At 41.9% G+C, this 23,813-nt stretch overlaps 1 protein-coding gene across 1 annotated transcript in view; it reads left to right on the top strand.

Annotated features, from left to right (window-relative positions):
- The window catches only part of LOC123757374 (angiotensin-converting enzyme), a 149,393-nt gene extending 126,054 nt beyond the window's left edge, over positions 1-23,339 (top strand). The window contains exons 12-13 of the mRNA XM_045740930.2: positions 10,506-10,666; positions 19,975-23,339. Of these exons, the coding sequence (XP_045596886.2) occupies positions 10,506-10,666; positions 19,975-20,144 (331 nt within the window). The 3' untranslated portion in view covers positions 20,145-23,339. The remainder of the gene's footprint in view (positions 1-10,505; positions 10,667-19,974) is intronic.
- The last annotated feature ends 474 nt before the right edge of the window (positions 23,340-23,813 follow it).

Below are 23,813 nucleotides of genomic sequence, written 5' to 3'. Positions count from 1 at the left end.
TAATGCAATGGCCTACTACAGCTTGCTCTGGGTGAGTCGTTTCAACAAAAGTTTGCATTTCTTCCCACAGCCTTCACCACTTCCTAATTGTTAAGGAAGGGGACATTCTCTACTGCCTCCTCCTCCCCCTGAAGACATTTCCTCAGCTGCCTCTTGTTGCTACTCCTTGTGGTCATTCTCACATGTGTTTTCTTGGCTTGAACCTTACCACTGGCTTTCTTGAGACCCATGGAGAGATATATAATAACAAATTTTATGTTCAAATAGCCAAAAATCTGAAAAAAAAACTAATTCTTTACAAAGAATTCAGGCACAATTGTCACTAGGCGGGAGGCATTGGTAAACTGATGCGCGCTCGCTGTGCCACCATATGCTAGGTCCACCATACATGTATCAACAAACTCGTTTCCCGAGGCAACGTTCATAACCCGATTTGAATTTTTCAAAGAAATTGGGCTGATAACCCGAAAAATTCGTAAATAGGGGCATTCGTAAGCCGAGGTGGCATGGTACAATATATAAAACTCCACATGAAGTACCGAAAACATATAGAATAATACTTTAAGTGTGTTATATGACTTTGGAACATACACAGATGATCACTACACCAAATATCATACATATATATACAAAATACTGTAGAATGAACTGCAACCAACCACCACCTGTGTCAGAGCAACCAACTCTGACACACCCACACAGGTGGTAAGTAAGTACTAAGGAATGCTAGAAAATTACAACATGATGAGGAAGGGAAAAGTATGGTTGTTAAGACGAGATCTTTCAAAGGAAGACAGAGAGAAGTTGAAACTGAACCTCGTAAAGGCAAAACGCCTAAATGAGAGCAGGAATGAAGAAGAAATCAATTCTTTTTTCCTGCAAAGTGATAGGGGTAGGCAGACCAGTAATATGGTACAAAAAGGCAAACACATAAAATCGCTGGAGAAAGGGGAAGTGAAGAATAAGGAGGGAGGGAACATGTTCCTGAAAATTGTATACACCAACATAGATGGAGTGAGATCAAAGATACTGGAGTTAAGTGATGCAGTAGAGCTGCAGACGCCAGATATCGTTGCACTCACGGAGACGAAACTTGCAGATGATACTATATTTTAAATGAGGTCATATTCCCAAGGGTCTACTCAGTTTGGAGACGGGACAGAAAAATTGGGAAAGGTGGTGGCGTTGCTGTGCTGGTGAAAGAACGCCTAATGATAAACGAAATAATGATTGCCAATCCATGAGAAGTTGACATAATAGCACTAGAGATCTGCTATGAGGATGTTAAACTAATAATCATAAATGCATATAGTCCACCGCCATGCAACACATGAACAAAGGAGGAGCTGGATAAATGAGAGGGTCTTATACCAATAATGAGAGAGATTATAGTGAGAGTGGATAAAAGATAGATCATGACTGTTGGTAGTCGGCAACTTCAACTTGAAATCCATAGACAGGGAGGCACATGAAGATAGAACAGAGGACTTTTGGACCTGTAGAGTTATAATCCTCATCCTGGAAACATTCATGTTTCAACATGATAAACAAGCTACGAGGATGAGGGAAGGGGATGTTCCTTCCATGCTGGATTTGATATTTACTTGGAAAAAGAGAGAGATTTGACATTCAGTACCTCCCTTCCTGGGTAAAAGTGACCATGTCTTTTTTGGAAATAAAGTATGCAATGCATTATAATCTGGAAGAAAATACGGGGGTTGAAGCAGTTGAAAAACCTGATTTGAGGAGAGGACATATGGGGACCTTAGAAATTTCATTAAGGAATTTGACTGGAAATATTTGCTGTTAGGAAATGAAGTAAATGAGATGTATGTGAAGTTTTGTGAAATATATGATGAAGGCACAAAATTTTTTATATCAAAGCAGAACTAGGAAACAGGATTGGTTCAACAGAAATTGCAAGAGAGCCAGAGACCAAAAGACACAAAAATGGAATCAATATAGGAAGAGGCCAAACCCCCAAACATACCAGAGATACAAAGATGTGAGAAACAACTACATGGCAGTGAGGAGAGAAGCAGAAAGAAATTTTGACAAAAGAGATTGCGGACAAATATAAAACAGAAGCAGGTCTATTCTATAAATTCATAAACAACAAATTGCAGCTTAAGGATAATATTCAGAGGTTGAAAATGGGAAACAGATTTGCAGAAAATGAAAAGGAAATGTGTGAAACATTAAACAAACAGTTCCAAAGTGTATTTGTACAAAATGAAATCTTCAGGAAGCTAAACACAATAAGAATTCTAGAGAACATAGAGCATATAAATTTGCTTAGATTTTTGGAAAAGGTAACCAGCTACTCAGACAAAAATCCTCCGTTGGATTTTACTAAAGCTCTTGATAAGGTACCACATGAAAGACTGGCAAGGAAATTACAGGCCCATGAAATAAATGGTAAAATATTAAAATGGATAAAACAATGGTTAAAGGAAAGAAAACAAAAGGTTGTGCTAAATGGAAAAATGTGAAAAGTAGGGCGCCACAACAGTCCATTTTGGGACCTACCCTTTTTGTCATATATAGAAGCAATATATAGAATATATAAGCAATGACATTGATGAGAATATTACAAACCATATCATCAAATTTGCAGATGACACAAAGATTTAGATAAAGTGGGAAATGATAATGATATTGAAGTCATACAAAGAGATCTACATGAACTCCATAATTGGTCAGAAGACTGGCAAATGCTTTTTTAATATCAACAAATGCAAGACCATGCATGTAGGGCATAACAACTAACTGCACAAATTAACAGTATTACATTACAGCAGATTGATGATGAAGAGGACCTTGGAGTCAAAATCCACAACTCATTAAAAGTTGCACAACAGGTGGGTGCAGCAGTCAGAAAAGCTAACCAAACTCTTAAGATAATCAAGCGTACTTTTGACTATAAGGAAAAGAAGGTAATGAAGGTTCAGGGTTTTGGGAAGGTTTTGGGAAGGGAAGGTTTTGAAGGAAAAGAAGGTTCAACTGTATATATCTCTGGTGCACCCCCACTTAAATTACCGTATCCAAGCATGGAGACCTCATTTTCAGAAGGACATAGCTGGCCTGGAGAAGATGCAACACGGAGCAACAAAAGTCATTCCAGAACTAAATCATCTCTCATTAACCACTGTGCTGCTCAGCCTCCAAATATGGCGCCCAAACCCCCACCCCCCCACCCCGTGTGGTGGCACCCACCCTCCTATTTCCCGCAGGAAATAAATTCTAGGGAAATTTTTTATTAAGTGTTAAGTATCCTTCCTTGATTACAAAAATGTAAAAATAAACTCAAAATTGAACTTACTTGGGCCCCAATGGGGTCTGGAAAAGGTCGTGTGACGTCACAGTTGCGTGTGGCGTAGACATCCGGGGGGCAGTCGCGCGCCAGGTTCAAGATGTACGAGTTGGAAAATATATTTTTGTTCATTTTCTGTGGGGAGCCCTATGGCTCCCTGGAGCTTATCGGGCTCTAATATGTTATATTAGACCGGGACATTAGCTAAGGAGTTCAGACCTACCAGGGACCAGCGCCAGAACCTGGCCCCTTCAGAGAGGTTTCAGGGAGCAATGGCCCTAGAAAACCCCTTTGTGGTTGGGGTTTTCCTTATCTGCCATCAACCGGGGTTTGCACCCAGAAAGGTAGGCATAACAAAACAAACCCCACATGGTAAAAACTAAAACAAAAAACCAAACAGAGAGGTAGAAACTCCCTACAATCACAAGGAAACAAGCAAACAAGCAACCATCACACTTTACTGCCACGCCGATCGTCTGCACAGACCTCCCCGCCCCGAGAAGGGGAGGGGGAAGCCCCGGACCTACCGCGGCGGCTGCCTAGCATCAGTTCATAAGCTAATGTCAACCGGGATAGGCGCTTCTCTGACCTCAGTTTCCTAGGCGGTGTTTACCTTGTGTGGCGTTCACTGCCGTATGTTGTGTTGTGCGGTGACCAGGAGTACCTCATCAGTGCCGGGGCTGCATGCGCTTAGTGGCTTACTTCCCTAAGCGCCTTGTGAGTACTGCCCCTGGGTGACAGGGTTATCTTCCCTGGGGCGTTCGGGAACCATTCCCGTAGAGATTCTTGCTGTTCGGCATTTGCCTCGACCTTGGGGCCAGCTGGGGCTTGGGGCCCTTGTTTGGCCCTGGGTAGGAACTGGTATTGTGCTGGTTAGGGTGTCAAGGTGTTGCGCAGCCTGCCACCTAAGTGGCGACCGGTTCCTGTTGCCTCTGGAGACGGTGTACTTTTGCAGGTTTTTTCTTTTGTTTCTATTTTCGTTTGCCTGGTGGGGGTCTGCCTAGTGTGGCTATGATTCCACTGATAGTGTTTGGTGGCCCTCTACTAGGCCCCTGTGATTGTACACGTCGCAGGGGTTTTCAGTGTTATACTCTACCCCTTGAGTATAACACTAAAGGGGTAGTGTTATACTACTACTAAGTAGTATAACACTACTTATTATAGTGTAGTGTATACACTACATACAGACAATACATCTCCGGCAGTGTCGTCAAAACCCTCATGGAACCGTTGCTGAACAAGGGGCATATACTGTTCACCGACAACTACTATTCTAGCCCCTTGTTGACCAGATACCTCCTTGACCACAACACTGGCGTATGTGGCACTGTGAAGGCCCACAGGAGGGAAATGCCAGTGTTTGGCATAGGTATTGCAGTGGGTGATTGCCAGCTGCACAAGTGTGACAATATGCTCTCAGTGCGGTGGATGGACAGACGCGAGGTGAATATGCTGACAACAATTCACACTGGTGCTATGTTGGACAGTGGCAAAGTGCACTTTCAAACTCGCTTCCCAATAAATGAACCCGATTGTGTAATAGACTACAATGTGAACATGCGCCTAGTATATAAATGTGACATGATGCTCGGTGTCGTCAAGTGCGTGCGTAAGACTGTGAAGTGGACGAAAAAGTTATTTTTCCACCTTATTGATGTTGCAGTGCTCAACTGTTTCAACATGTATCTAGTAAAATCAGGCAGGAGACCCCCAAATATGAACATTGAGTGTTGCTGTAGTTTCACAACTGCTCGTAAAGTATGGGCAGGAGGGCTCTGTTGCACGACGCAGGATGCCCGCAACACTGCCGCATGCAGTTCCAGACAGACTGAGGGGTAATAATGAGATGTTCGGTGTCCACATGCTCGAGTTTATGCCAGGCACAGCATCATGGGAAAAGGGTAAATGTGCTTGTGTTGTGTGCAAGAACACTCAACGTAGAGAACAAAAGGGAAGATTCCTCCTCATCTCTCTCTTGCCTATTTATTGCCTTCATCACCTTCCTCATCAAAATCGACTTGAGAATGGTCCAGGACAGACCGAAACGTCGTCATCCCTTCACCTAGCTAAATATATGACAGCTAAATAAGAACAAAGCAGTTCGTCCAGATGGAGTTTCACCATGGGTTCTGAGAGAATGTGCACCTGAGCTCAGCTTTCCACTTCAACTGATTTTTCAGGCATCCCTGTTTACAGGAGTTGTAGCTGATGTGTGGAAAAAGGCTAACATAGTTCCAATCTACAAAAGTGGAAGCAGGGAAGACCCCCCTTAATTATAGACTGGTATCATTGACAAGTGTAATAGTCAAAATATTGAAAAAATAATTAAAACTAAATGGGTAGAACACCTGGAGAGAAATTATATAATATCAGACAGACAGTATGGTTTTCGATCTGGAAGATCCTGTGTATCAAATTTACTCAGTTTCTATGATCGAGTAACAGAGATATTACAGGAAAGAGATGGTTGGGTTGACTGCATCTATCTGGACCTAAAAAAGGCTTTCGACAGAGTTCCACATAAGAGGTTGTTCTGGAAACTGGAAAATATTGGAGGGGTGACAGGTAAGCTTCTAATATGGATGAAAAATTTTCTGACTGATAGAAAAACGAGGGCAGTGATCAGAGGCAATGTATCGGACTGGAGAAATGTCACAAGTGGAGTACCACAGGGTTCAGTTCTTGTTCCAGTGATGTTTATTGTCTACATAAATGATCTAGCAGTTGGTATACAGAATTATATGAACATGTTTGCTGATGATGCTAAGACAATAAGAAGGATAAGAAACTTAGATGATTGTCATGCCCTTCAAGATGACCTGGACAAAGTAAGTATATGGAGCACCACTTGGCAAATGGAATTTAATGTTAATAAATGCCATGTTATGGAATGTGGAATAGGAGAACATAGACCTCACACAACCTATATATTATGTGAGAAATCTTTAAAGAATTCTGAAAAAGAAAGAGATCTAGGGGTGGTTCTAGATAGAAAACTATCAGCTGAGGACCACATAAAGAATATTGTGCGAGGAGCCTATGCCACGCTTTCTAACTTCAGAATTACTTTTAAATACATGGATGGCGATATACTAAAGAAATTGTTCACGACTCTTGTTAGGCCATAGCTAGAATGTGCAGCGGTTGTGTGGTGCCCATATCTTAAGAAGCACATCAACAAACTGGAAAAGGTACAAAGACATGCTACTAAGTGGCTCCCAGAACTGAAGGGCAAGAGCTACGAGGAGAGGTTAGAAGCATTAAATATGCTAAAACTATAAGACAGAAGAAAAAGAGGTGATATGATCACTACGTACAAAATAGTAACAGGAATTGATAAAATCGATAGGGAAGATTTCCTGAAACCTGGAACTTTAAGAACAAGAGGTCATAGATTTAAACTAGCTAAACACAGATGCCGAAGAAATATAAGAAAATTTACTTTCGCAAACAGAGTGGTAGACGGTTGGAACAAGTTAGGTGAGGTGGTGGTGGAGGCCAAGACTGCCAGTAGTTTCAAAGCGTTATATGACAAAGAGTGCTGGGAACACGGGACACCTCGAGCGTAGCTCTCATCCTGTAACTACACTTAGGTAATTACACTTAGGTAATTACCTTAGGTGGTCTGGTCAACAAAATGGGAAGATGCATCAGCACCTGGTGCATTGAGTGCAAAGTTCCCTACGCGCCGTCGACTGTTTCGCAGCATATCACACACTCGCGGAGTTCTGAGTGTGTTGATGGGTGAATGTATATAGTGTGTGATACTGTACAGTGTGTAAATATTTTGTAAATATACATAAATGAGCATGATACATTGGAAATATGTGCAAGATATGTGAACACATTTGTGATGCATGTAACACAGTGCCTTCGGACAGTACGGATGTTCTACTACCATAATATTGTGTACGTGTTCATTATACATAGGATTGGCAAGAAAAACAAATGTATTTGGAACTGTACGCAAAAAAATAAATGAACAAAAATATATTTGTGGCAACTCGCACATCTTGAACCTGGGAAGCAAATCGTGACGTTACACAACATTTTCTGGATCTCATTGTGGCCAAAGTAAGTACAAGTTTGAGTTTATTTTTACATTTCTTTAATCAGGGAAGGGTATTTAACACGTTAAAAAAATTTCCCAAGAATTGATTTCATGCACACAGGGAAAGGGGGGTGCCATAAATGGAGGCTGAGCAGCACAGTGGTTAATGAGAGACGACTTAGTTCTGGAATGACTTTTGTTGCTCCGTGTTGCATCTTCTCCAGACCAGCTATGTCCTTCTGAAAATGAGGTCTCCATGCTTGGATACGGTAATTTAAGTGGGGGTGCACCAGAGATATATACAGTTGAACCTTCTTTTCCTTCAAAACCTTCCCTTCCCAAAACCTTCCCAAAACCCTGAACCTTCATTACCTTCTTTTCCTTATAGTCAAAAGTACGCTTGATTATCTTAAGAGTTTGGTTAGCTTTTCTGACTGCTGCACCCACCTGTTGTGCAACTTTTAATGAGTTGTGGATTTTGACTCCAAGGTCCTCTTCATCATCAATCTGCTGTAATGTAATACTGTTAATTTGTGCAGTTAGTTGTTATGCCCTACATGCATGGTCTTGCATTTGTTGATATTAAAAAAGCATTTGCCAGTCTTCTGACCATTTATGGAGTTCATGTAGATCTCTTTGTATGACTTCAATATCATTATCATTTCCCACTTTATCTAAATCTTTGTGTCATCTGCAAATTTGATGATATGGTTTGTAATATTCTCATCAATGTCATTGCTTATATATTCTATATATTGCTTCTATATATGACAAAAAGGGTAGGTCCCAAAATGGACTGTTGTGGCACCCTACTTTTCACATTTTTCCATTCAGATTAAGTTCCATTTAGCACAACCCTTTGTTTTCTTTCCTTTAACTATTGGTTTATCCATTTTAATATTTTACCATTTATTCCATGGGCCTGTAATTTCCTTGTCAGTCTTTCATGTGGTACCTTATCAAATGCTTTAGCAACATCCACTGGAAGGTCCTTTGTCTGAGAAGCTGGTTACCTTTTCCCAAAATCTAAGCAAATTTATAAAATAGGATCTGTTTCTAACAAATCCATGTTGTGTTGATTGTTCAAGGTTGTTCACTGAAAGATGATGAATGATTCCCTTCCTGAGGATTCTCTCCACGAGCTTGCAGATGTGTGATGTCAGGCTGATCGGTTGGTAGTTTTCTGCTGAGCTCTTTCTGCCTTTTTTGAAAATATGGATAACATTTGCATATTTCCAATGTATTGGAACTACCCTTTGGTCCAGAGATTTTGTGAAAAGTACTTTCAGCAGCTGGCATAGTAGTTCTGCCATTTCCTTTAAGATTTTGTATTGAATTCCTTCCATATCTGGGGCTTTTGAGCCTTTTAGTTTGTCAATGTTTTTTCTAATTATTTCACATGTTATGGGTATATCCTTAAATTCATTCTCCTCCCCTCCTTCAAACATTTGTGCGGGTGATGGGATGTCATCCAATCTTTCAAGTCTGAATACTGATGTAAAATTGTCATTTACAATGTTTGCTACCCTTTTATCATCCATTATAGATTGGTTAGTCTTGTTTTTATGAAAAAGTTGTGAACCAATAATTATAGGTCCAACTGAGCCCTTTATTTTGGTTTTACCTCTTATATAGGCATAGAACTATTTTGTATCTTTATGTTTTGGGCAATTTTTCTTTCGTAGTTACTTTTGGCTGATCTAATTTTCTGAGTGGCCGAATTTAGCGCCCTTTTGTATAACTCATAATCAATGACGTCCATCGTGGATTGATATGTTCTCCAGTGGTTCCACTTAGTTACCAATGCTTGCTTTACGACCTGTGTCATCCATCGAGTTCCTTTCTTGGTTTCTTCTTTTTTGCACATGTTTTTGAATGAGTTTTGTGATGGATGACCCTCTTGAAATTTTGCCATGATGCTTCTGTGCCATGTTCACCCATCAGCTCCCTTCAAGAGATGGTTTACAGTTCCTCTCTCATTCATGATAGTCACCTCACTGGTAATCTAGAAAGTTATCACCTTTGACCTTTATGTGGGTTTCTATATTCATAGTCCATCTTAAAATATGGTCACATGAGGGGTTAGCTTTTCCCCCCACATGAATTTGATTAATCATATCCTCTTCTGTAGTCAGCACAAGACCTAATATACTGTTACCATGTGTGGTCTCTACCACATGTTGTATGAGAAAGGAGTCCTGCACAAGGTCAAGAAATTGTTCACCTTCTGCTTGTGATGTTAGGGTGATCCAGTCTATGGTCTCATGGTTAAAGTCCCCCATTATAGAGTTTGGGTTTCAGATGCCGCATTGATCTCATTATGCAGATCCGACCTGCTGCTGCTGTGTCGGCCCTGTAGCATACTCCCACAGTCATTTTGCTACCATCCTGATTTCCTCAGTTCCTCATTGTTGGTAGCATCCAAGTCCTTTTTCACATACAGTATCACCCCATCTGCTTTTGTTGTTCTGTTCTTTCTGAATGGTGGGTGGTATCTTGGGATATAGAATTTCTTCTTCTATTCACTGTTCATTACACAGTGGGTCTGTCTGTTTCTATTGGTAGCTCTTCTGTCCCAAGTTAGAGCTCCACTGATTACATCTTTACCATACAGGTAAATCTTTTAAGTGAACAGATTCTTGGTCTAGTCAATATCTTGGTCATGCTTACAGCAAGCCATTTTATCCTTAATGCAACCAATGTTGGTTAAATTTCTTGTCTGGGGCATAATTTTTTTCATCCAACTAGGAGCCTCCGTTATGACTAATATTGTATCATTTTGAATAACCTCAGCCTTTGCCCACTGACCAAGAGAAAAAGAGAGAGTAAGGCAGGCACTGCATAATCAACTAGGGAACGAACAGCGTGTATGTGAAACATACTTAACACCGTGTCCTGCTCCAAGATGGGTCCCTGTGATTACTTTCATTATATTCAATGAAGATTTTTCTTTTATCTTCAGATATTGAATTTGTTGAATGTAATTTTAAAATCTATCCACACTCCAAGATATTGATATTGTGTGTGACACTAAAATTTAATAGAGGCATGCATAACAATCCTCATGCAGCTTTATTAAGTTCAGTGCTATACTGTACATTAATTTTCATCCCATCATCAGCACCTATGAATATTCGTCAGGAACGTGTTGTCGCTAGGCAAGTCGCGGCCCTGGAGGGAGGCACTGTCGGTGCTGACCAGTGGCAGGACAAACAAGCTGGACGTTAAGCCTATCCTTGATTACTTCGCCCCTCTCCTCACCTGGCTACAGTCACAGAACCGAGACGAGTTCATCGGCTGGAGTGAGTACCTAGGATTAGCCGCCTCTTGTTATAATAGAGATTTTTTATTCATATTCATCCTCTGACAGACGCACACACTACACTCATAGGTCACTGCAAGCATAGCTTTCATCCTGTAATTATACTTAGGTAATTAGATAATCACACACAAAAGATCCAAGCCTTTTCTATAAATTCATTAAAAGCAAGCTGCATGTAAAGGATAAAATCCAGAGATTGAGAACGGGAACAGAACTACCAAGAATGAAAAAGAAATGTGTGAAATGCTAAATGAAAAGTTCAAAGTGTTTTTGAACGAAATGAGGATTTCAGAGAGCCGGACTCGATACCAATTCCAGAGCATAACATAGAATACATAAGAGATACCTCAAGACGTAGTGGAAAAATTACTAAAGGGGCTAGGAAGAAATAAAGCGGTTGGACCTGATGGAGTTCTACCTTGGGTGCTGGAAGAATGTGCAACTGAGCTGAGCATTCCACTCTAATTAATATTCTAGACATCCTTGTGGACAGGAACCTTAGCAGATATATGGAAAAAGGCAAACATAGTACCAATCTATAAAAATGGTAGTTAATAGGAACCTCTAAATTATAGACCCGTATCATTAACAAGTGTGGTAGTCAAAACACTAGAAAAAATAGTTAAAACCAAATTGGTTGAACACAATGACATAATGACGGACAGACAATATGGTTTTCAAACAGGAAGATCCTATGTAATAAATCTACTTAGTTTTTATGATAAAGCCACATAGATTCTACAGGAAAAAGGTGGTAAGGTTGACTGTGTCTATCTGGACCTAAAAAACCAGCATTGAATGTAATGAAATGCCATTTTCTGGGCGAGACCCAGAGGCTCCCTGGAGCTATCCAGACTGATATGGATATATTAGACTGTAGCATCAATGTGAATGGAGTTCTAGGCCTACCGGGGACCACGAGTTAGAACCTGGTTTCCCTCCCTCAGAGAGTCATGAGGAGCAAAAAAAAAAATCTTTTAACATGTTAATTTGTGTTCCCTGACCACAAAAAAAAAAAATTAAAAATTAATTATACTTACCAATGATGTAAACGAGCCAACAATATGAGCGATGATGTCACACCCTGCATGATCACTCATGCAAGGTGCTTCCCGGAGGCTTGCGCGTGGGCTTCAAGCAGCCAGAGTTGCCACAAATTTATTTTCGCGACATTATTTACAGTGTCTAGGGGTATTTTATCACAATTTTTTTTACTAATTGTATTGCATATAATGTTACTTCATGTTCAATGATAATACAACTTGCATACATTGAGTATACACATGCGCACGCAAACACACACAGAGATCACACTAACGTGATGCATCAAATGAACAAATCCACAAGGGCCATGACGAGGATTCGAACCTGCGTCCGGTAGCATCCCAGACACTGCCTTAATCGACTGAGCTACGACAGGGTAAAAGGGTTGAAACCGAAGTTCTACTGAACTTACTGGATCCCGTAGCCTCTCCGAGGCACAAACCAGGCTTTTACACAACCCCCCCCCTGCACCTGAGCTATGTCAATAGGCCGTTCTCCCTCTTCGCCCTTACATCATCACACGTGATGATGTCTGCGGTGCAAGGGAGGGGGGTTGTGTAAAAGCCTGGTTTGTGCCTCGGAGAGGCTACGGGATCCAGTAAGTTCAGTAGAACTTCGATTTCAACCCTTTTACCCTGTCGTAGCTCAGTCGATTAAGGCAGTGTCTGGGATGCTACCGGACGTAGGTTCGAATCCTCGTCACGGCCCTTGTGGATTTGCGCACGCAAATGTTTTCAATTGTGCCAATATAATATGTATTCACATTGTTCATTATTATTTACACATATCCACACACTATTTACAGGTTTTTGCACTATTATTGCACATTTAGAAGTCTTGGAGACAGTGGTAGTCGTTGAAGCAGATGACAGCACACAATGGGACTACACACGCTTCACACCATGTTTGCACCAGTTGAAGCGTGTGTAGTCCCATTGTGTGCTGTCATCTGCTTCAACGACTACCACTGTCTCCAAGACAGCACACAATGGGACTACACACGCTTCACACCATGTTTGCACCAGTTTACGTTTCTCTCTCTTTTTTGTTGTTCTACAAACTAAGCAATCACATTGGCCTATTGCACGCTTTCCAGATGGTGGCAAATGTTTTAGTCTGTGTGTTTGAAAGCCTCCCATGTAAGTGAGCTTGGGTGTAGCAGCATGCTGCAACACTGGGTTCATGATGGGTCTTTGTATGCCAGGAACATCTTTGCCAATCTTTGTTAGTAACTGCGTCACAAGTGTAAAAGCAAACGAACGGAAACTTGGTTTACGTCTAGTTTTCACCAGATACATATTATAGCAGTTCAGCATGCTCATGTCAACAAGATGGAAAAACACTTTTTCGCCCACTTCAATGTTTTCCGCACTCACACTCGACAGTGCCCACCATTATGTCAGATTTATCAAACAAGCGCATGTTGATATTATAGTCAAGAACACAATTTGGCTTATATACTGGTTCTTGCATTACTCGGTTCACCTTGCCACTGTTAACCATTATACCATCATGAACGGTTGTCAGCAGGTTCACTTCTCTCTTGTCTTTCCACCTAACTGAGAGTATTTTATCATTTTTTCTTAGCTGGCAGTCACCAACTTCAAGATTATTGTCAAACTCTGGCATTTCCCTTCTTCTTGGCTTTACTGTGCCAACCATTCCAGTTCAATTATCAATCATGAACCTAGCTAGCAAGGGACTTGTATAGTAGTTATCCGTGTATAAAATGTGGCCCTTGTTCAGCCATGGTGCCATCAGTGACTTCACCACACTACCTGAGAAACCATGTTGGTCGTTACCGGGAATGTCTACATAGCTAGCAGAATACAGAATCATGTGTAACACGTATCCTGTTTCACAGTCACAAAGAACAAAGAATTTCAATCCAAATCTGTTGTGTTTGGAGGGAATATACTGCTTGAAGGCAACACGTCCTTTGAAAAGCACAAGGGATTCATCAATAACCAGCTTCTGTGCTGGTACGTAGGAATTTCTGTACTTTCCAATCACTTCATTCATAATGTGTCTGACTCTCCAAAGTCTATCATCCTCTATCCGGTTTTCATTACTTGCAAAATGAAGACACCTGAGGAATATCTGAAACCTGTCTCGGGACATATATTTCCCGAACAAAGGTGCTGGAACAGTCTGGTCTTTGCTCCAATAATTTGTGACAGCGTGTTTGACACAATGTTTCATCAACATACATAGTACCAAAAATACATACATTTCACCTACAGTAGTGTTTTTCCAATGCTGTAATCGTGAAAATTCTCTTATATTTTTTCCAATGAGATGAGCCGCATGAAGGTTCATTTGGTGTACAATATATTCCATGAGCGTCTCATCATAAAATGCTGTAAAATAGTCTATTTCACACATGTCCTCACCAGTATCAGGGAAAAGGTCTGTAATCCCAACGTCTTTATTGTCCAAGGCAGGAATTAGGGGAACAAAATTGTCACCATCACTCTACACAAATACACCTGGTGTCCTGCGAGATGAAACAGCGGCACGACGGCGAGGAATCGTTGCACACTGTGAACCAGGAGCTGAAGCCCGTCTATGCAAAGTACGGGTGATACATAAACGTGAGGTAAAATCACGTGAATATGAGGGTCTTGGTTCCTCATGTAGTGCCATGCAGCGGCGCTTGGCTGGGCGAGAGACTGCTGACGCAACAAAAATCTCACTTGGTAACACTACTGGCACTAGTGACAGGTGTGGTAACACTGTGCTCTGAATCCACTTCACTAGAACCAGAAAATGAGTCACCTTCCTCTGACTCGTCGCCCAAAATATCCTCATACTCTAAATAAGTACAAGAACTGTGTGGTCGTGGGTGAATTGGAGTAGACACTGGGCGAGGCAGGACCGATGAGCGTGTAGGCCTCGCCCTGGGAGCGGGCTGTATCTCATATTCACTGTCTGTGCTATCATTGGTCAATTGAGTGTAGTCCTTTTCAATGTCAGAGTCATCAAAATCACTTTCCTCGCTATCAGAAAATAATTCACTGGTTATTTGCTCTTCAGTAAGTGACTGCGTGCCTGGGAGGCATTTGGCCGTGCGTTTGTCATGGTGACTGCTGGATAACTGAAGCCTCCCATGCATTGGTGGCTAGAGCAGGATTTTTTTACAAAATGGCGGCTGTTTACTATAGCCCCTGGGCAGCGTATGGGCCCCCCCCCCTACCCCTGGTTGATACCTGGTTGATGGGGTTCTGGGAGTTCTTCTACTCCCCAAGCCCGGCCCGAGGCCAGGCTTGACTTGTGAGAGTTTGGTCCACCAGGCTGTTGCTTGGAGCGGCCCGCAGGCCCACATACCCACTGCAGCCCGGTTGGTCCGGCACTCCTTGGAGGAATAAATCTAGTTTCCTCTTGAAAATATCCACGGTTGTTCCGGCAATATTTCTTATGCTTGCTGGGAGGACGTTGAACAACCGCGGACCTCTGATGTTTATACAGTGTTCTCTGATTGTGTGTGACCCCACTGGTCATTCAAATCTTTCGCGGTATTCCATCACTTCATATGATGTGTTGCGCAATTTTGCGTAAGTTAATCAACACGTCATATGACGTGTTGCACAGTTCAAGGGTTAACCAAAGACAAAAACAAAAGGGACTTACCCAGGAGGCAGTCGACACTCGCTCCACAACAAGGAGGTCAAGGCAACTGGCTGCAACTGCCGACCCAAAATGACACGCCCGACGAGGCCCAGGAACGTTTACAAGGTAGCGAGCAGCCAGGACCCTGTTCGACCTCCAAAATCCCCATGCCCGAATATCAGCCCAAGACATGTTAGCAGCCAGTTGAACAAACTTACGAACGTTGTGGGCACGAGGATAGACTGCTGGATGGCTGTACCGAATAACTCTGCGGATGTCCTGGGAGACCCGAATCCTCGAACAGGGAAGGAGGGAAACCGGGTCAACCCAAAGCGCATCCCCAGCCACCGAGGCTGTTGCGCACAGGTAACGGCGAGAGCCACGACCAGACACAACACACGATGCACCATCCCCGGCCTAACCAGCCAAGCATTAACAACCCAAGGGCCCCTTCAGAAAGCAGCAGTCTCATTCTTCGCCAGAAAAGGAGACGGCTGCAAATGAACAAACCTACTCTAGGACGAAAAGAGCAGAAACCTCTGCACCGTAGAAGAGCATAAAGCTCCCCGACCTGACCCTCAGAGGCTGATGCCAACAGGAAAAGAGCCTTGGAAAAATGATCCTGAATCGAAGGGGCAACACAAATTGAGGCAAAGAGAGAGCACCTAGTCCAACGACCAGGATGGTTCGGGCGGCGTTGTTTCACCTTGTCCAACGCACAAGCTGTCTTGTGCGTTGTTTTGAAACAACGCACAAGACAGCTTGCGGAACGGCGCAGAAGTAACATCAATGCTAAATGCAAGCTGCAGCGGCTCCGCCAGCGCTCCACGATACGAGGCGACAGTATTCTTGTCCCTACAAAGGGACAAGAAATAAAGGAAAGACCGCCAGGAAACTTCATACTGCTGCCGAGACAAAGCACTCAGGTGGGACACCATCAACAAAGCCACCTGCTCACCATACAAGTGGTGATAGACTCGAGTCAGAAACACTAAACTCGAAGACTTGAGAAGATTGAACCAGCCACTTAATGAACTGGACCGATCTGCTGAAAGAGGCGAAGCTGCAGGAAGACCCTTGGCTTTGCACACCGAGCAAGCAGTACTTGAAACCAAAACTGGGCCAGCCACCAAGGAGCCAAGAGGACTACACTCCCTTGGTAGGTTTCCAAGCGAGCTAGGACCTGGAACAACAGCGGAACCGGGGAGAAGAGATATAGGTAACCCCACCTCAACTAGTCCTGCCGCAAGGTATCAACCCGGACGGCCTCACAATTGGGGAAGGGTGCCACTTATACCGGGAGACACCACGTCCATGCCGACGCGAAGAAGTTCACCTCTGGGAGCCCGTACGTCTGGCAGGGCCAACTGAATGAGTCGGCATCGACCATTCATTCCGTGGACAGGGAAATGAACCACGACAGGCCATCTGCCAGGATGTTGGACACCCCTCGAACGTGAACGGCCAGAGAGTCAAACCCCGAGAACTCAGCACACGAGTCACCCGAAGCGACCAGCTCCAAAGAGCCAAGGACCGCATTGAATTTCTGCGGTCCAGGCAATGAACCACTGGGGAGCAGTCCAAATGGAGCTAGATCAACGATCCGCGAGCGACCCGAACCCTCTGAACGACATCCACACTGCTGCAAACTCCCGCACCGTGCTGTGTGCACGACAGAAGGACAGACCACACCGCCCTTGGCCTGCCTGGTGAACACTGGTCACAAAGCTCCAGCCAAGAGACGATGCGTCCATGAACATATTGAGCGAGGGCTCAGGTAGGTGCCAAGGCAGTAAAACCCCAACGAAAACCCCACCCCTGTAACAGTAAACCCCAATCAGAGGGCACAAAATCCCAAGCGGGTCCAACAGGGCCCAAGACCCCCAAGTCAGCCCCTCCCCCACCCTGGGAAGCTCCACAGCAGGACCCAGTGCCGAGCCATCCTTCAAAGCCCCGGCCTCACAATAAAAAGCTGTGGCAGTTGTAAAATTAGGAAGGAAGGAAGGGGGCTCCCAAGGTCATACCCATACACTTCAGCAGGAGGAACTGGCTTGAATGCCACCGTCACCACCACCAGAAGGGACATCCCCCAAGACTGCCCGAGTTTCCAACCCAACTAAACCCTACCCCGACTCCAAAACCCTCAGATGCTTCAGAGCTGGAAGCGGGGGAAAGGGAAGAACCAGAACGAACCACAGCAGGGTAAGGACGAGAGAGCACGGACTGAACCAAGGTCGAAGCGACCAACACCCCTAAGTCTGGGTCCCTATAACCAAAACGGGGCAGCCTCGGGGCTTCCGGGTCAGCAACCAACTTAGTGCTTTGCAGCAACTTAAACTTAGCATGCAACGCTTGAGCTGCCTGCAACCGAAGCAGGGAGCTGCCTGCAACCGTTGGCTTCAGGGAGCCAACGGGGCTGCCCCATTAAAGTCTCAAAAACTATCGGTATACTCTCTAAGATCAGATATTATGTTCCCCACTCTGCTCTCCTCTCATTATACTACTCGCTAGTCTATCCATATCTTACATATGGTATTTGTGCATGGGGTTCAACCACTGCAAATTACCTCAAGCCATCATCACCCCAGCAATTATCTGCTATCAAAACTATAACAAACTCTGTCTTCAGACAAGACACAGCTCCTCTGTTTAAATGCCTAAACATACTAAACACTCCACACATTCTCTTGTGCTATTCACTTACAAAATGAAATGCTTGTCTCTAAATGTTAATCCCAATCTGAAACTCTTCCTTGATTGGTTTAATAGAATCCATGAGCACCACACCAGAAATAAATATATCTTTGATATCTCCAGGGTCAGACTAAATCTGAGCAAACAATCCATGCAAATAAAATGACCCAGTCTATGGAACTCGCTCCCTAATGAATTAAAAAATTGTCCAATCTATGTCTTATTCAAAAGTAAAACCAAATAAGGCCTTTCATCCTCATTGTTTCCTACTGTGTGCTTCAAATTCACACTGTATCTTGTGCTACCCACTCCCCCAATATTAGTACTTATGACATACGTCACCACTGTAATCATCTGTCAATTTATATTGTAGCTATGTTGAATCCAAATTTTGCTACAATGTACCTCTTATTAATTTACCTTACCTGTTAGACTAAAGACCTGCCCAAAATGCTATGAGTGTTGTGGCTTTGCAAGAATGTAAGAACACTAGTGTTATGTACTGTCGCAAACCCAATGTACTTCTTGTATATAAATAATAATAATAATAATAATAATAAAGAAACAGCGTTGAATGTAATGAAACACCATTTTCTAGGCGAGCTCCAAAGGCACCCCCTGGAGCTTATCACGCTAATGTGTTTTATATTAGACCGGGACATTAGCTATGGATTTCGGACCTACCGAGGACCACGAGCCAGAACCTGGCCTCTTCAGAGAGGTTTTTGGGAGCATTGGCCCTGGAATCCCCCCATCCCCTGTGGTTGGGGTTTTTCCTTATCTGCCATCGACCGGGGTCGATGAAAGAACTTTCAGTGTCAGAGTAGTTAGTAAATGGAATGTACAAGGCAGCGATATGGTTGGGGCAAACTCCATACATAGTTAAAATGTAGATATGATATAGCCCAATAGGCTCAGAATCCTGTACATCAGTTGATTGACAGTTGAGAGGCATGACTAATGAGCCAAACCCTCGCAAGCACAACTAGGCGAGTACAATTTCAAATGTTGATATGATAGAGCGAAATTGGCTCATGAACTTGTATACCCGTTGACTGACAGTTGAGAGGCATGACCAAAGAACCGAAGCTCAACTCCTGCACGCACAATTGAGTAAGTAAATAAAGGGGACAAAAATATTCTGAACAACTGTAACTCTTACTTCAGATTTATGGAGCCCAACCACTTGGACTGGTCGGTACAGCGGCGGCCTCAGTTCTTGCAGGTCGACATTCTATCCCTGATGGTCCAAGTAGTTGGGAGTGCTCTTTTCCTCTGTCCTTATTCTCATGTCACTTTAAAGTGCTATATAATATAGTCATATTGGCTTAGTGCTTTCTCCTCATGATTATCTTAATTTCAGATGTGTTGTATTCTCTTTAGTGTGTGCATTTTGAATCATGTGTATCGTGAGGCATAGCTATGTTGATTCTCAGATTTCCAACGCATTAATTAGCAGTGATACAACAGATAGGTATTAAATATATCAACACTTAATAGAACATGAAACAATGGATATAATTTGGGTAAGTTTAGATTTAGGAAAGACCTGGGTAAATACTGATTTGGTAACAGGGTTGTGGATTTATGGCACAAATTACCGCATAACATAATAGACATAGGGTCCCCTTGTTTCAAGCGTAAGTAAGACATATACATGAATGAGTTTGGGTAGATATATACAGGAGCTGCCATGTATTGGCCAATAGGCCTTCTTCAGTTTTCTTGATTCTTATATAATATTAATGAGTAATAATGCCGTATTCCCTTTTCCATAACTACCATCACTTCTCCATCATCATTTACCACTGGCATTCCCACCATTACAACACTATCACCACTACTGCTACCTTTAATACCATCATCACTACCTTTGCCACCATTACTACTACTTTCACCACTACTATTACTGCATTACCACTATCATTACTGCCCCTGCAGGAGAGAGTGAGGCCATCGTGCAGCCGGTGAGGACATCCAGTAACTCCATGATCACGGGGATCGTCTTGGGCACCGTCGCTCTGCTGCTTGTCCTAGTGGCCATCATCGTCATTGTTAAGAAGATCAGAGGCACAGGAAAAAACTTCAGTGCTGTAGCCGAGGGAACCTGAGGCTGTGCCCACTCGAAGTCTGAGGTCAAAATTATCGAAGAGGATTTGGGAACAATTTAAAGATTCAAAGTCATTAACTGAATGGTTTCTACCCATTTTTGAAGTTAAAGAAAAAAAAAAGGAAAATTTCATTTTACTTGTGGCCAATACTTAATAAGAATACAGTATGTATGTATTACAATAAAATGTATTTTTCTTTTTACATTGACTAACATTTATTGAATGCTCATAGATAAGCAAAAATATATGTTTTGAAAATCACAACTATCTTTTGTAATTTGACAAACTATAAATATGCAAGCCATCAGTTTAAATTTAAAATACCTGTGCATTTTACAGGAAAATTTCCTCCTCAGAATTCGGGTGTCAAAAGAATGCCCGAGCAATGCCTATTATGTGGATCTCGTACAGTGATGCTGTTTATGTGTCTATTTATGCTTGTGTGTTGTGGCACAGAGAATGGTGTTCACACGGGTGATGTTCCATGTTGACAGGTGGAGAGAACGAGCATGTTGCTCCACTGTACAAAAGGCCAGGCAGTCAGCTGTTGCCATATGAGACATCTGAAGTTGAACATTATTTGTGTAACTGCAGTATTGCTGAGTAGTTGCAGAGTTAGTTTATGTAGCTACAGTATGTTGTGTATTTGCTGCAACATTACTGTATATAGCTGCAACATAAGTGTGTGTGCTGCTGCAACATCATTGTGCACCTCTGTACGAAGCGTCAAGGTAGTCACCAAGCTACCGTGGAAGGATTTTAAGCAGAGTTAAACACCGTTTGTGCATCCATATTGATCAACAGCTTTCTTTGTTATGCTGGATATGGTTGGGGTTATGGTGCTGTCACCTTCAGAGAGACCCACAAGGCCATCAACTTCAATGGCCTCTCAAATCATCACAATTGGGATATTGTTATCCCAATATGCACAGAGATCCTTGGCAACTTGGGTAAATGTGCACCCCCAGGTCTTGAATGTGTTGAGCAATACACTAGGTAGTTGCAAGCTGTGCACATGCCTTACCTCTTTGTAGCTATAGTGTCAGATATGTAATTGTTAATGTCTATGTGAGTTGATCAATCTTCATTCTATTACACCTGTGAATTTAAGTATTAAATAACTATTTATGTGAGGCAAATGGGGGTGATAGGATAAAATATCTTTGTTTCTCCTTAAGGAGAAACATTTAGAGAGAAAATCATGTTATGGAATTGTCTTAAAGAAAAAGTTAAGAAACATAATTTTTTGGATCCTATGGGTCATTACATTATGTTTAAAAATGGTTGTACAGTGTGTAATTTTCTAAGTATAATTACCTAAGAGTAGTTACAGGATGAGAGAGCTCATCGTTTCCCGTCTTCACGGCACTCTTTGTCACATAAAGCTTTGAAACTATTGATGGTTTTAGCCTCCATCACCTTCTCACTTAGCTTGTTCCAACTGTCTACCACTCTGTTTGCAAAAGAAAACTTTCTATTTGTGTTTGGCACCTTTGTTTTCTTAACTTGAATCTGTGTCCTCTAGTTCATGATGATGCTGGTTTCAGGAATTCCTCTGTCAATTTGGTTGATTCCTGTTATTATTTTGTAAGTGGTGATTTGTGTGTTTGTGTTAACTTGATACTGGTTTGTCTTTGTCTACCCATATATCTTACCTCCGAGTTGAATACTCTTAAGCGTTTACTATCCAGAGCATGTATGTTGAAACAGATGTATTGTCTCTCCCAGGACCTTTTCCTGGAACATTTTTCTTTACACTCGCATTCTTTTCCATCATCAGCAGTCCATTCTCTTAGTGGTCGACTCTCATAGTGCTCTGATGACCGTGGAATCGTTGAACCCTATACATCCTGTGGTAGTAGAAATCCAATATTGGCCATTTCTTATCTCTAGCAAATTTAAACAGGTTGAGTTTTGCTGGGTTCCCAGCCATGTTGACATTTCCTTAAATGAGCATGTGGACACCGCCGCTAAGGAGGCTATCCGCACTTTTCCTCTTTCCCGAAAGGCATTCTTTATTCAGATTTATACTTAAGTCATTCAGTCCTCAATCCATGCCGTTTGGCAGGGGTCATTGGTCTTCTGTTACTGATAACAAACTGCGTATTCTCAAGATACAGTATGTTCAGAATGTCAGTGTGTGTGGATATATTGTTTTGAGAATGTGTGTACATGTGTTTATAGATATGGTGTGTTGAGAATGTCAGCATGTCATTATTGGCCATTGGCTATACTATTGGAAATTGGCTATTGGCCATTGTATCCACAATTGCCAATAGGCTATTGTAGATACAATGTGTCGAGAATGTCAGTGTGTGTATAGATACAGTGTGTTGAGAATGTCAGTGCATGTGTGGATGCAATGTGTCAAGAATGTCAGTGTGTGTGTGTGGATACAATGTGTCGAGAATGTCAGTGTGTGCGTGGATAGTGTTATAATCTTGTCTTATTATTCACAACACTAGCATTTTTACCCATAGTGCAACAATGCATTTGTTGAGGACTTGCACATTATGTTAGCCATAAACCAGCTGTGTATCTACTGAACTTAATAACTCACAAGTTTGATCAGAATGGAGTATACGAACAAATTTTAATATATTCTCTTTTCTTTGATATTGTAGTTAACCTTTAAAGGAAGTCTCATAGAAACATGTTTACTTTATTGCTCATCCAAAATAAATAAGGTCATTAAGTTATTACAAATAAGGTAGTTATTAATATTTGATGCATTCCTTAAAGGCATGACATGAATACTACATCCAACAATAACACAATTAGCTACAATTAGCACAATAGCTACAATTAAGTAAAAAAAAAAATTGCAACTTAATTATGGTAAGAGGGAAACAGTAAACACACTTTAAGTGGTTTCACCATTAATGCACACCTTACAATATTTGTACTGCCATAAGCTTTCAACAATCACACAGGAAAGTTTGGCTCTAAAAATCTGGTTGAGCTCCTTTGTAAAACACAACAGGCCTTATCCATTTGTTAAATTTTTTCTTCACACCCATTGCCTAGGTAAAGCCCAAAGTATCATTTAATTTTAACTGTCGGAACACAGGTTACAATGAATGCATGTTATCAGTTGTCACAATGACATTAACAGCACTACATATGAGGGTAGTTTGACATTTTGGCATTAAAACATGTACAGAAATCTTTTTAAATAAATGATGTATATTTTTTGCTCCTTTGTTTTTTTGCCATCTACCACCCTGTACAACAAAGACATGTAAAACTTTCCATTACTAGGACAAATTGATAAAGATTGATATGCTTAAAGCTTAAACAGTGTGATTGAAGAGAAGTATAAAATATCCAAACTAAAACAATCAAGACAAAGCTACCTTTCTAAATAAAAATATGTAATTATGTAATTATCAAAAGAAGACATCAAGCTGGGAAGTTATGTGGCTTGACCTGTTTTGCTAGATATTCAAAAAGAGGCTAAATATCACTCAAGATGTCATATGAGAACAGGACAAAGTAAGTTATATCAAAGTATTGGATTCACCAAGGATTCTATCATAAGATAATTAACCCCTAGGGACATCGGGAAAGCAATCATCCTGAATATTCAGGCATTCTACAAGGAGGTGCATGACAATGCAGTTTGGACAAAAGGGAGCAGGATGTTCCATTAAATGACCAAGAGTTAAG

This window comes from Procambarus clarkii, chromosome 22 (assembly GCF_040958095.1).
Source record: "Procambarus clarkii isolate CNS0578487 chromosome 22, FALCON_Pclarkii_2.0, whole genome shotgun sequence".
NCBI classification, from domain to species: domain Eukaryota; kingdom Metazoa; phylum Arthropoda; class Malacostraca; order Decapoda; family Cambaridae; genus Procambarus; species Procambarus clarkii.
Note: the sequence above shows the minus strand (reverse complement) of the source record. Positions and strands in the feature narration are given on the sequence as shown.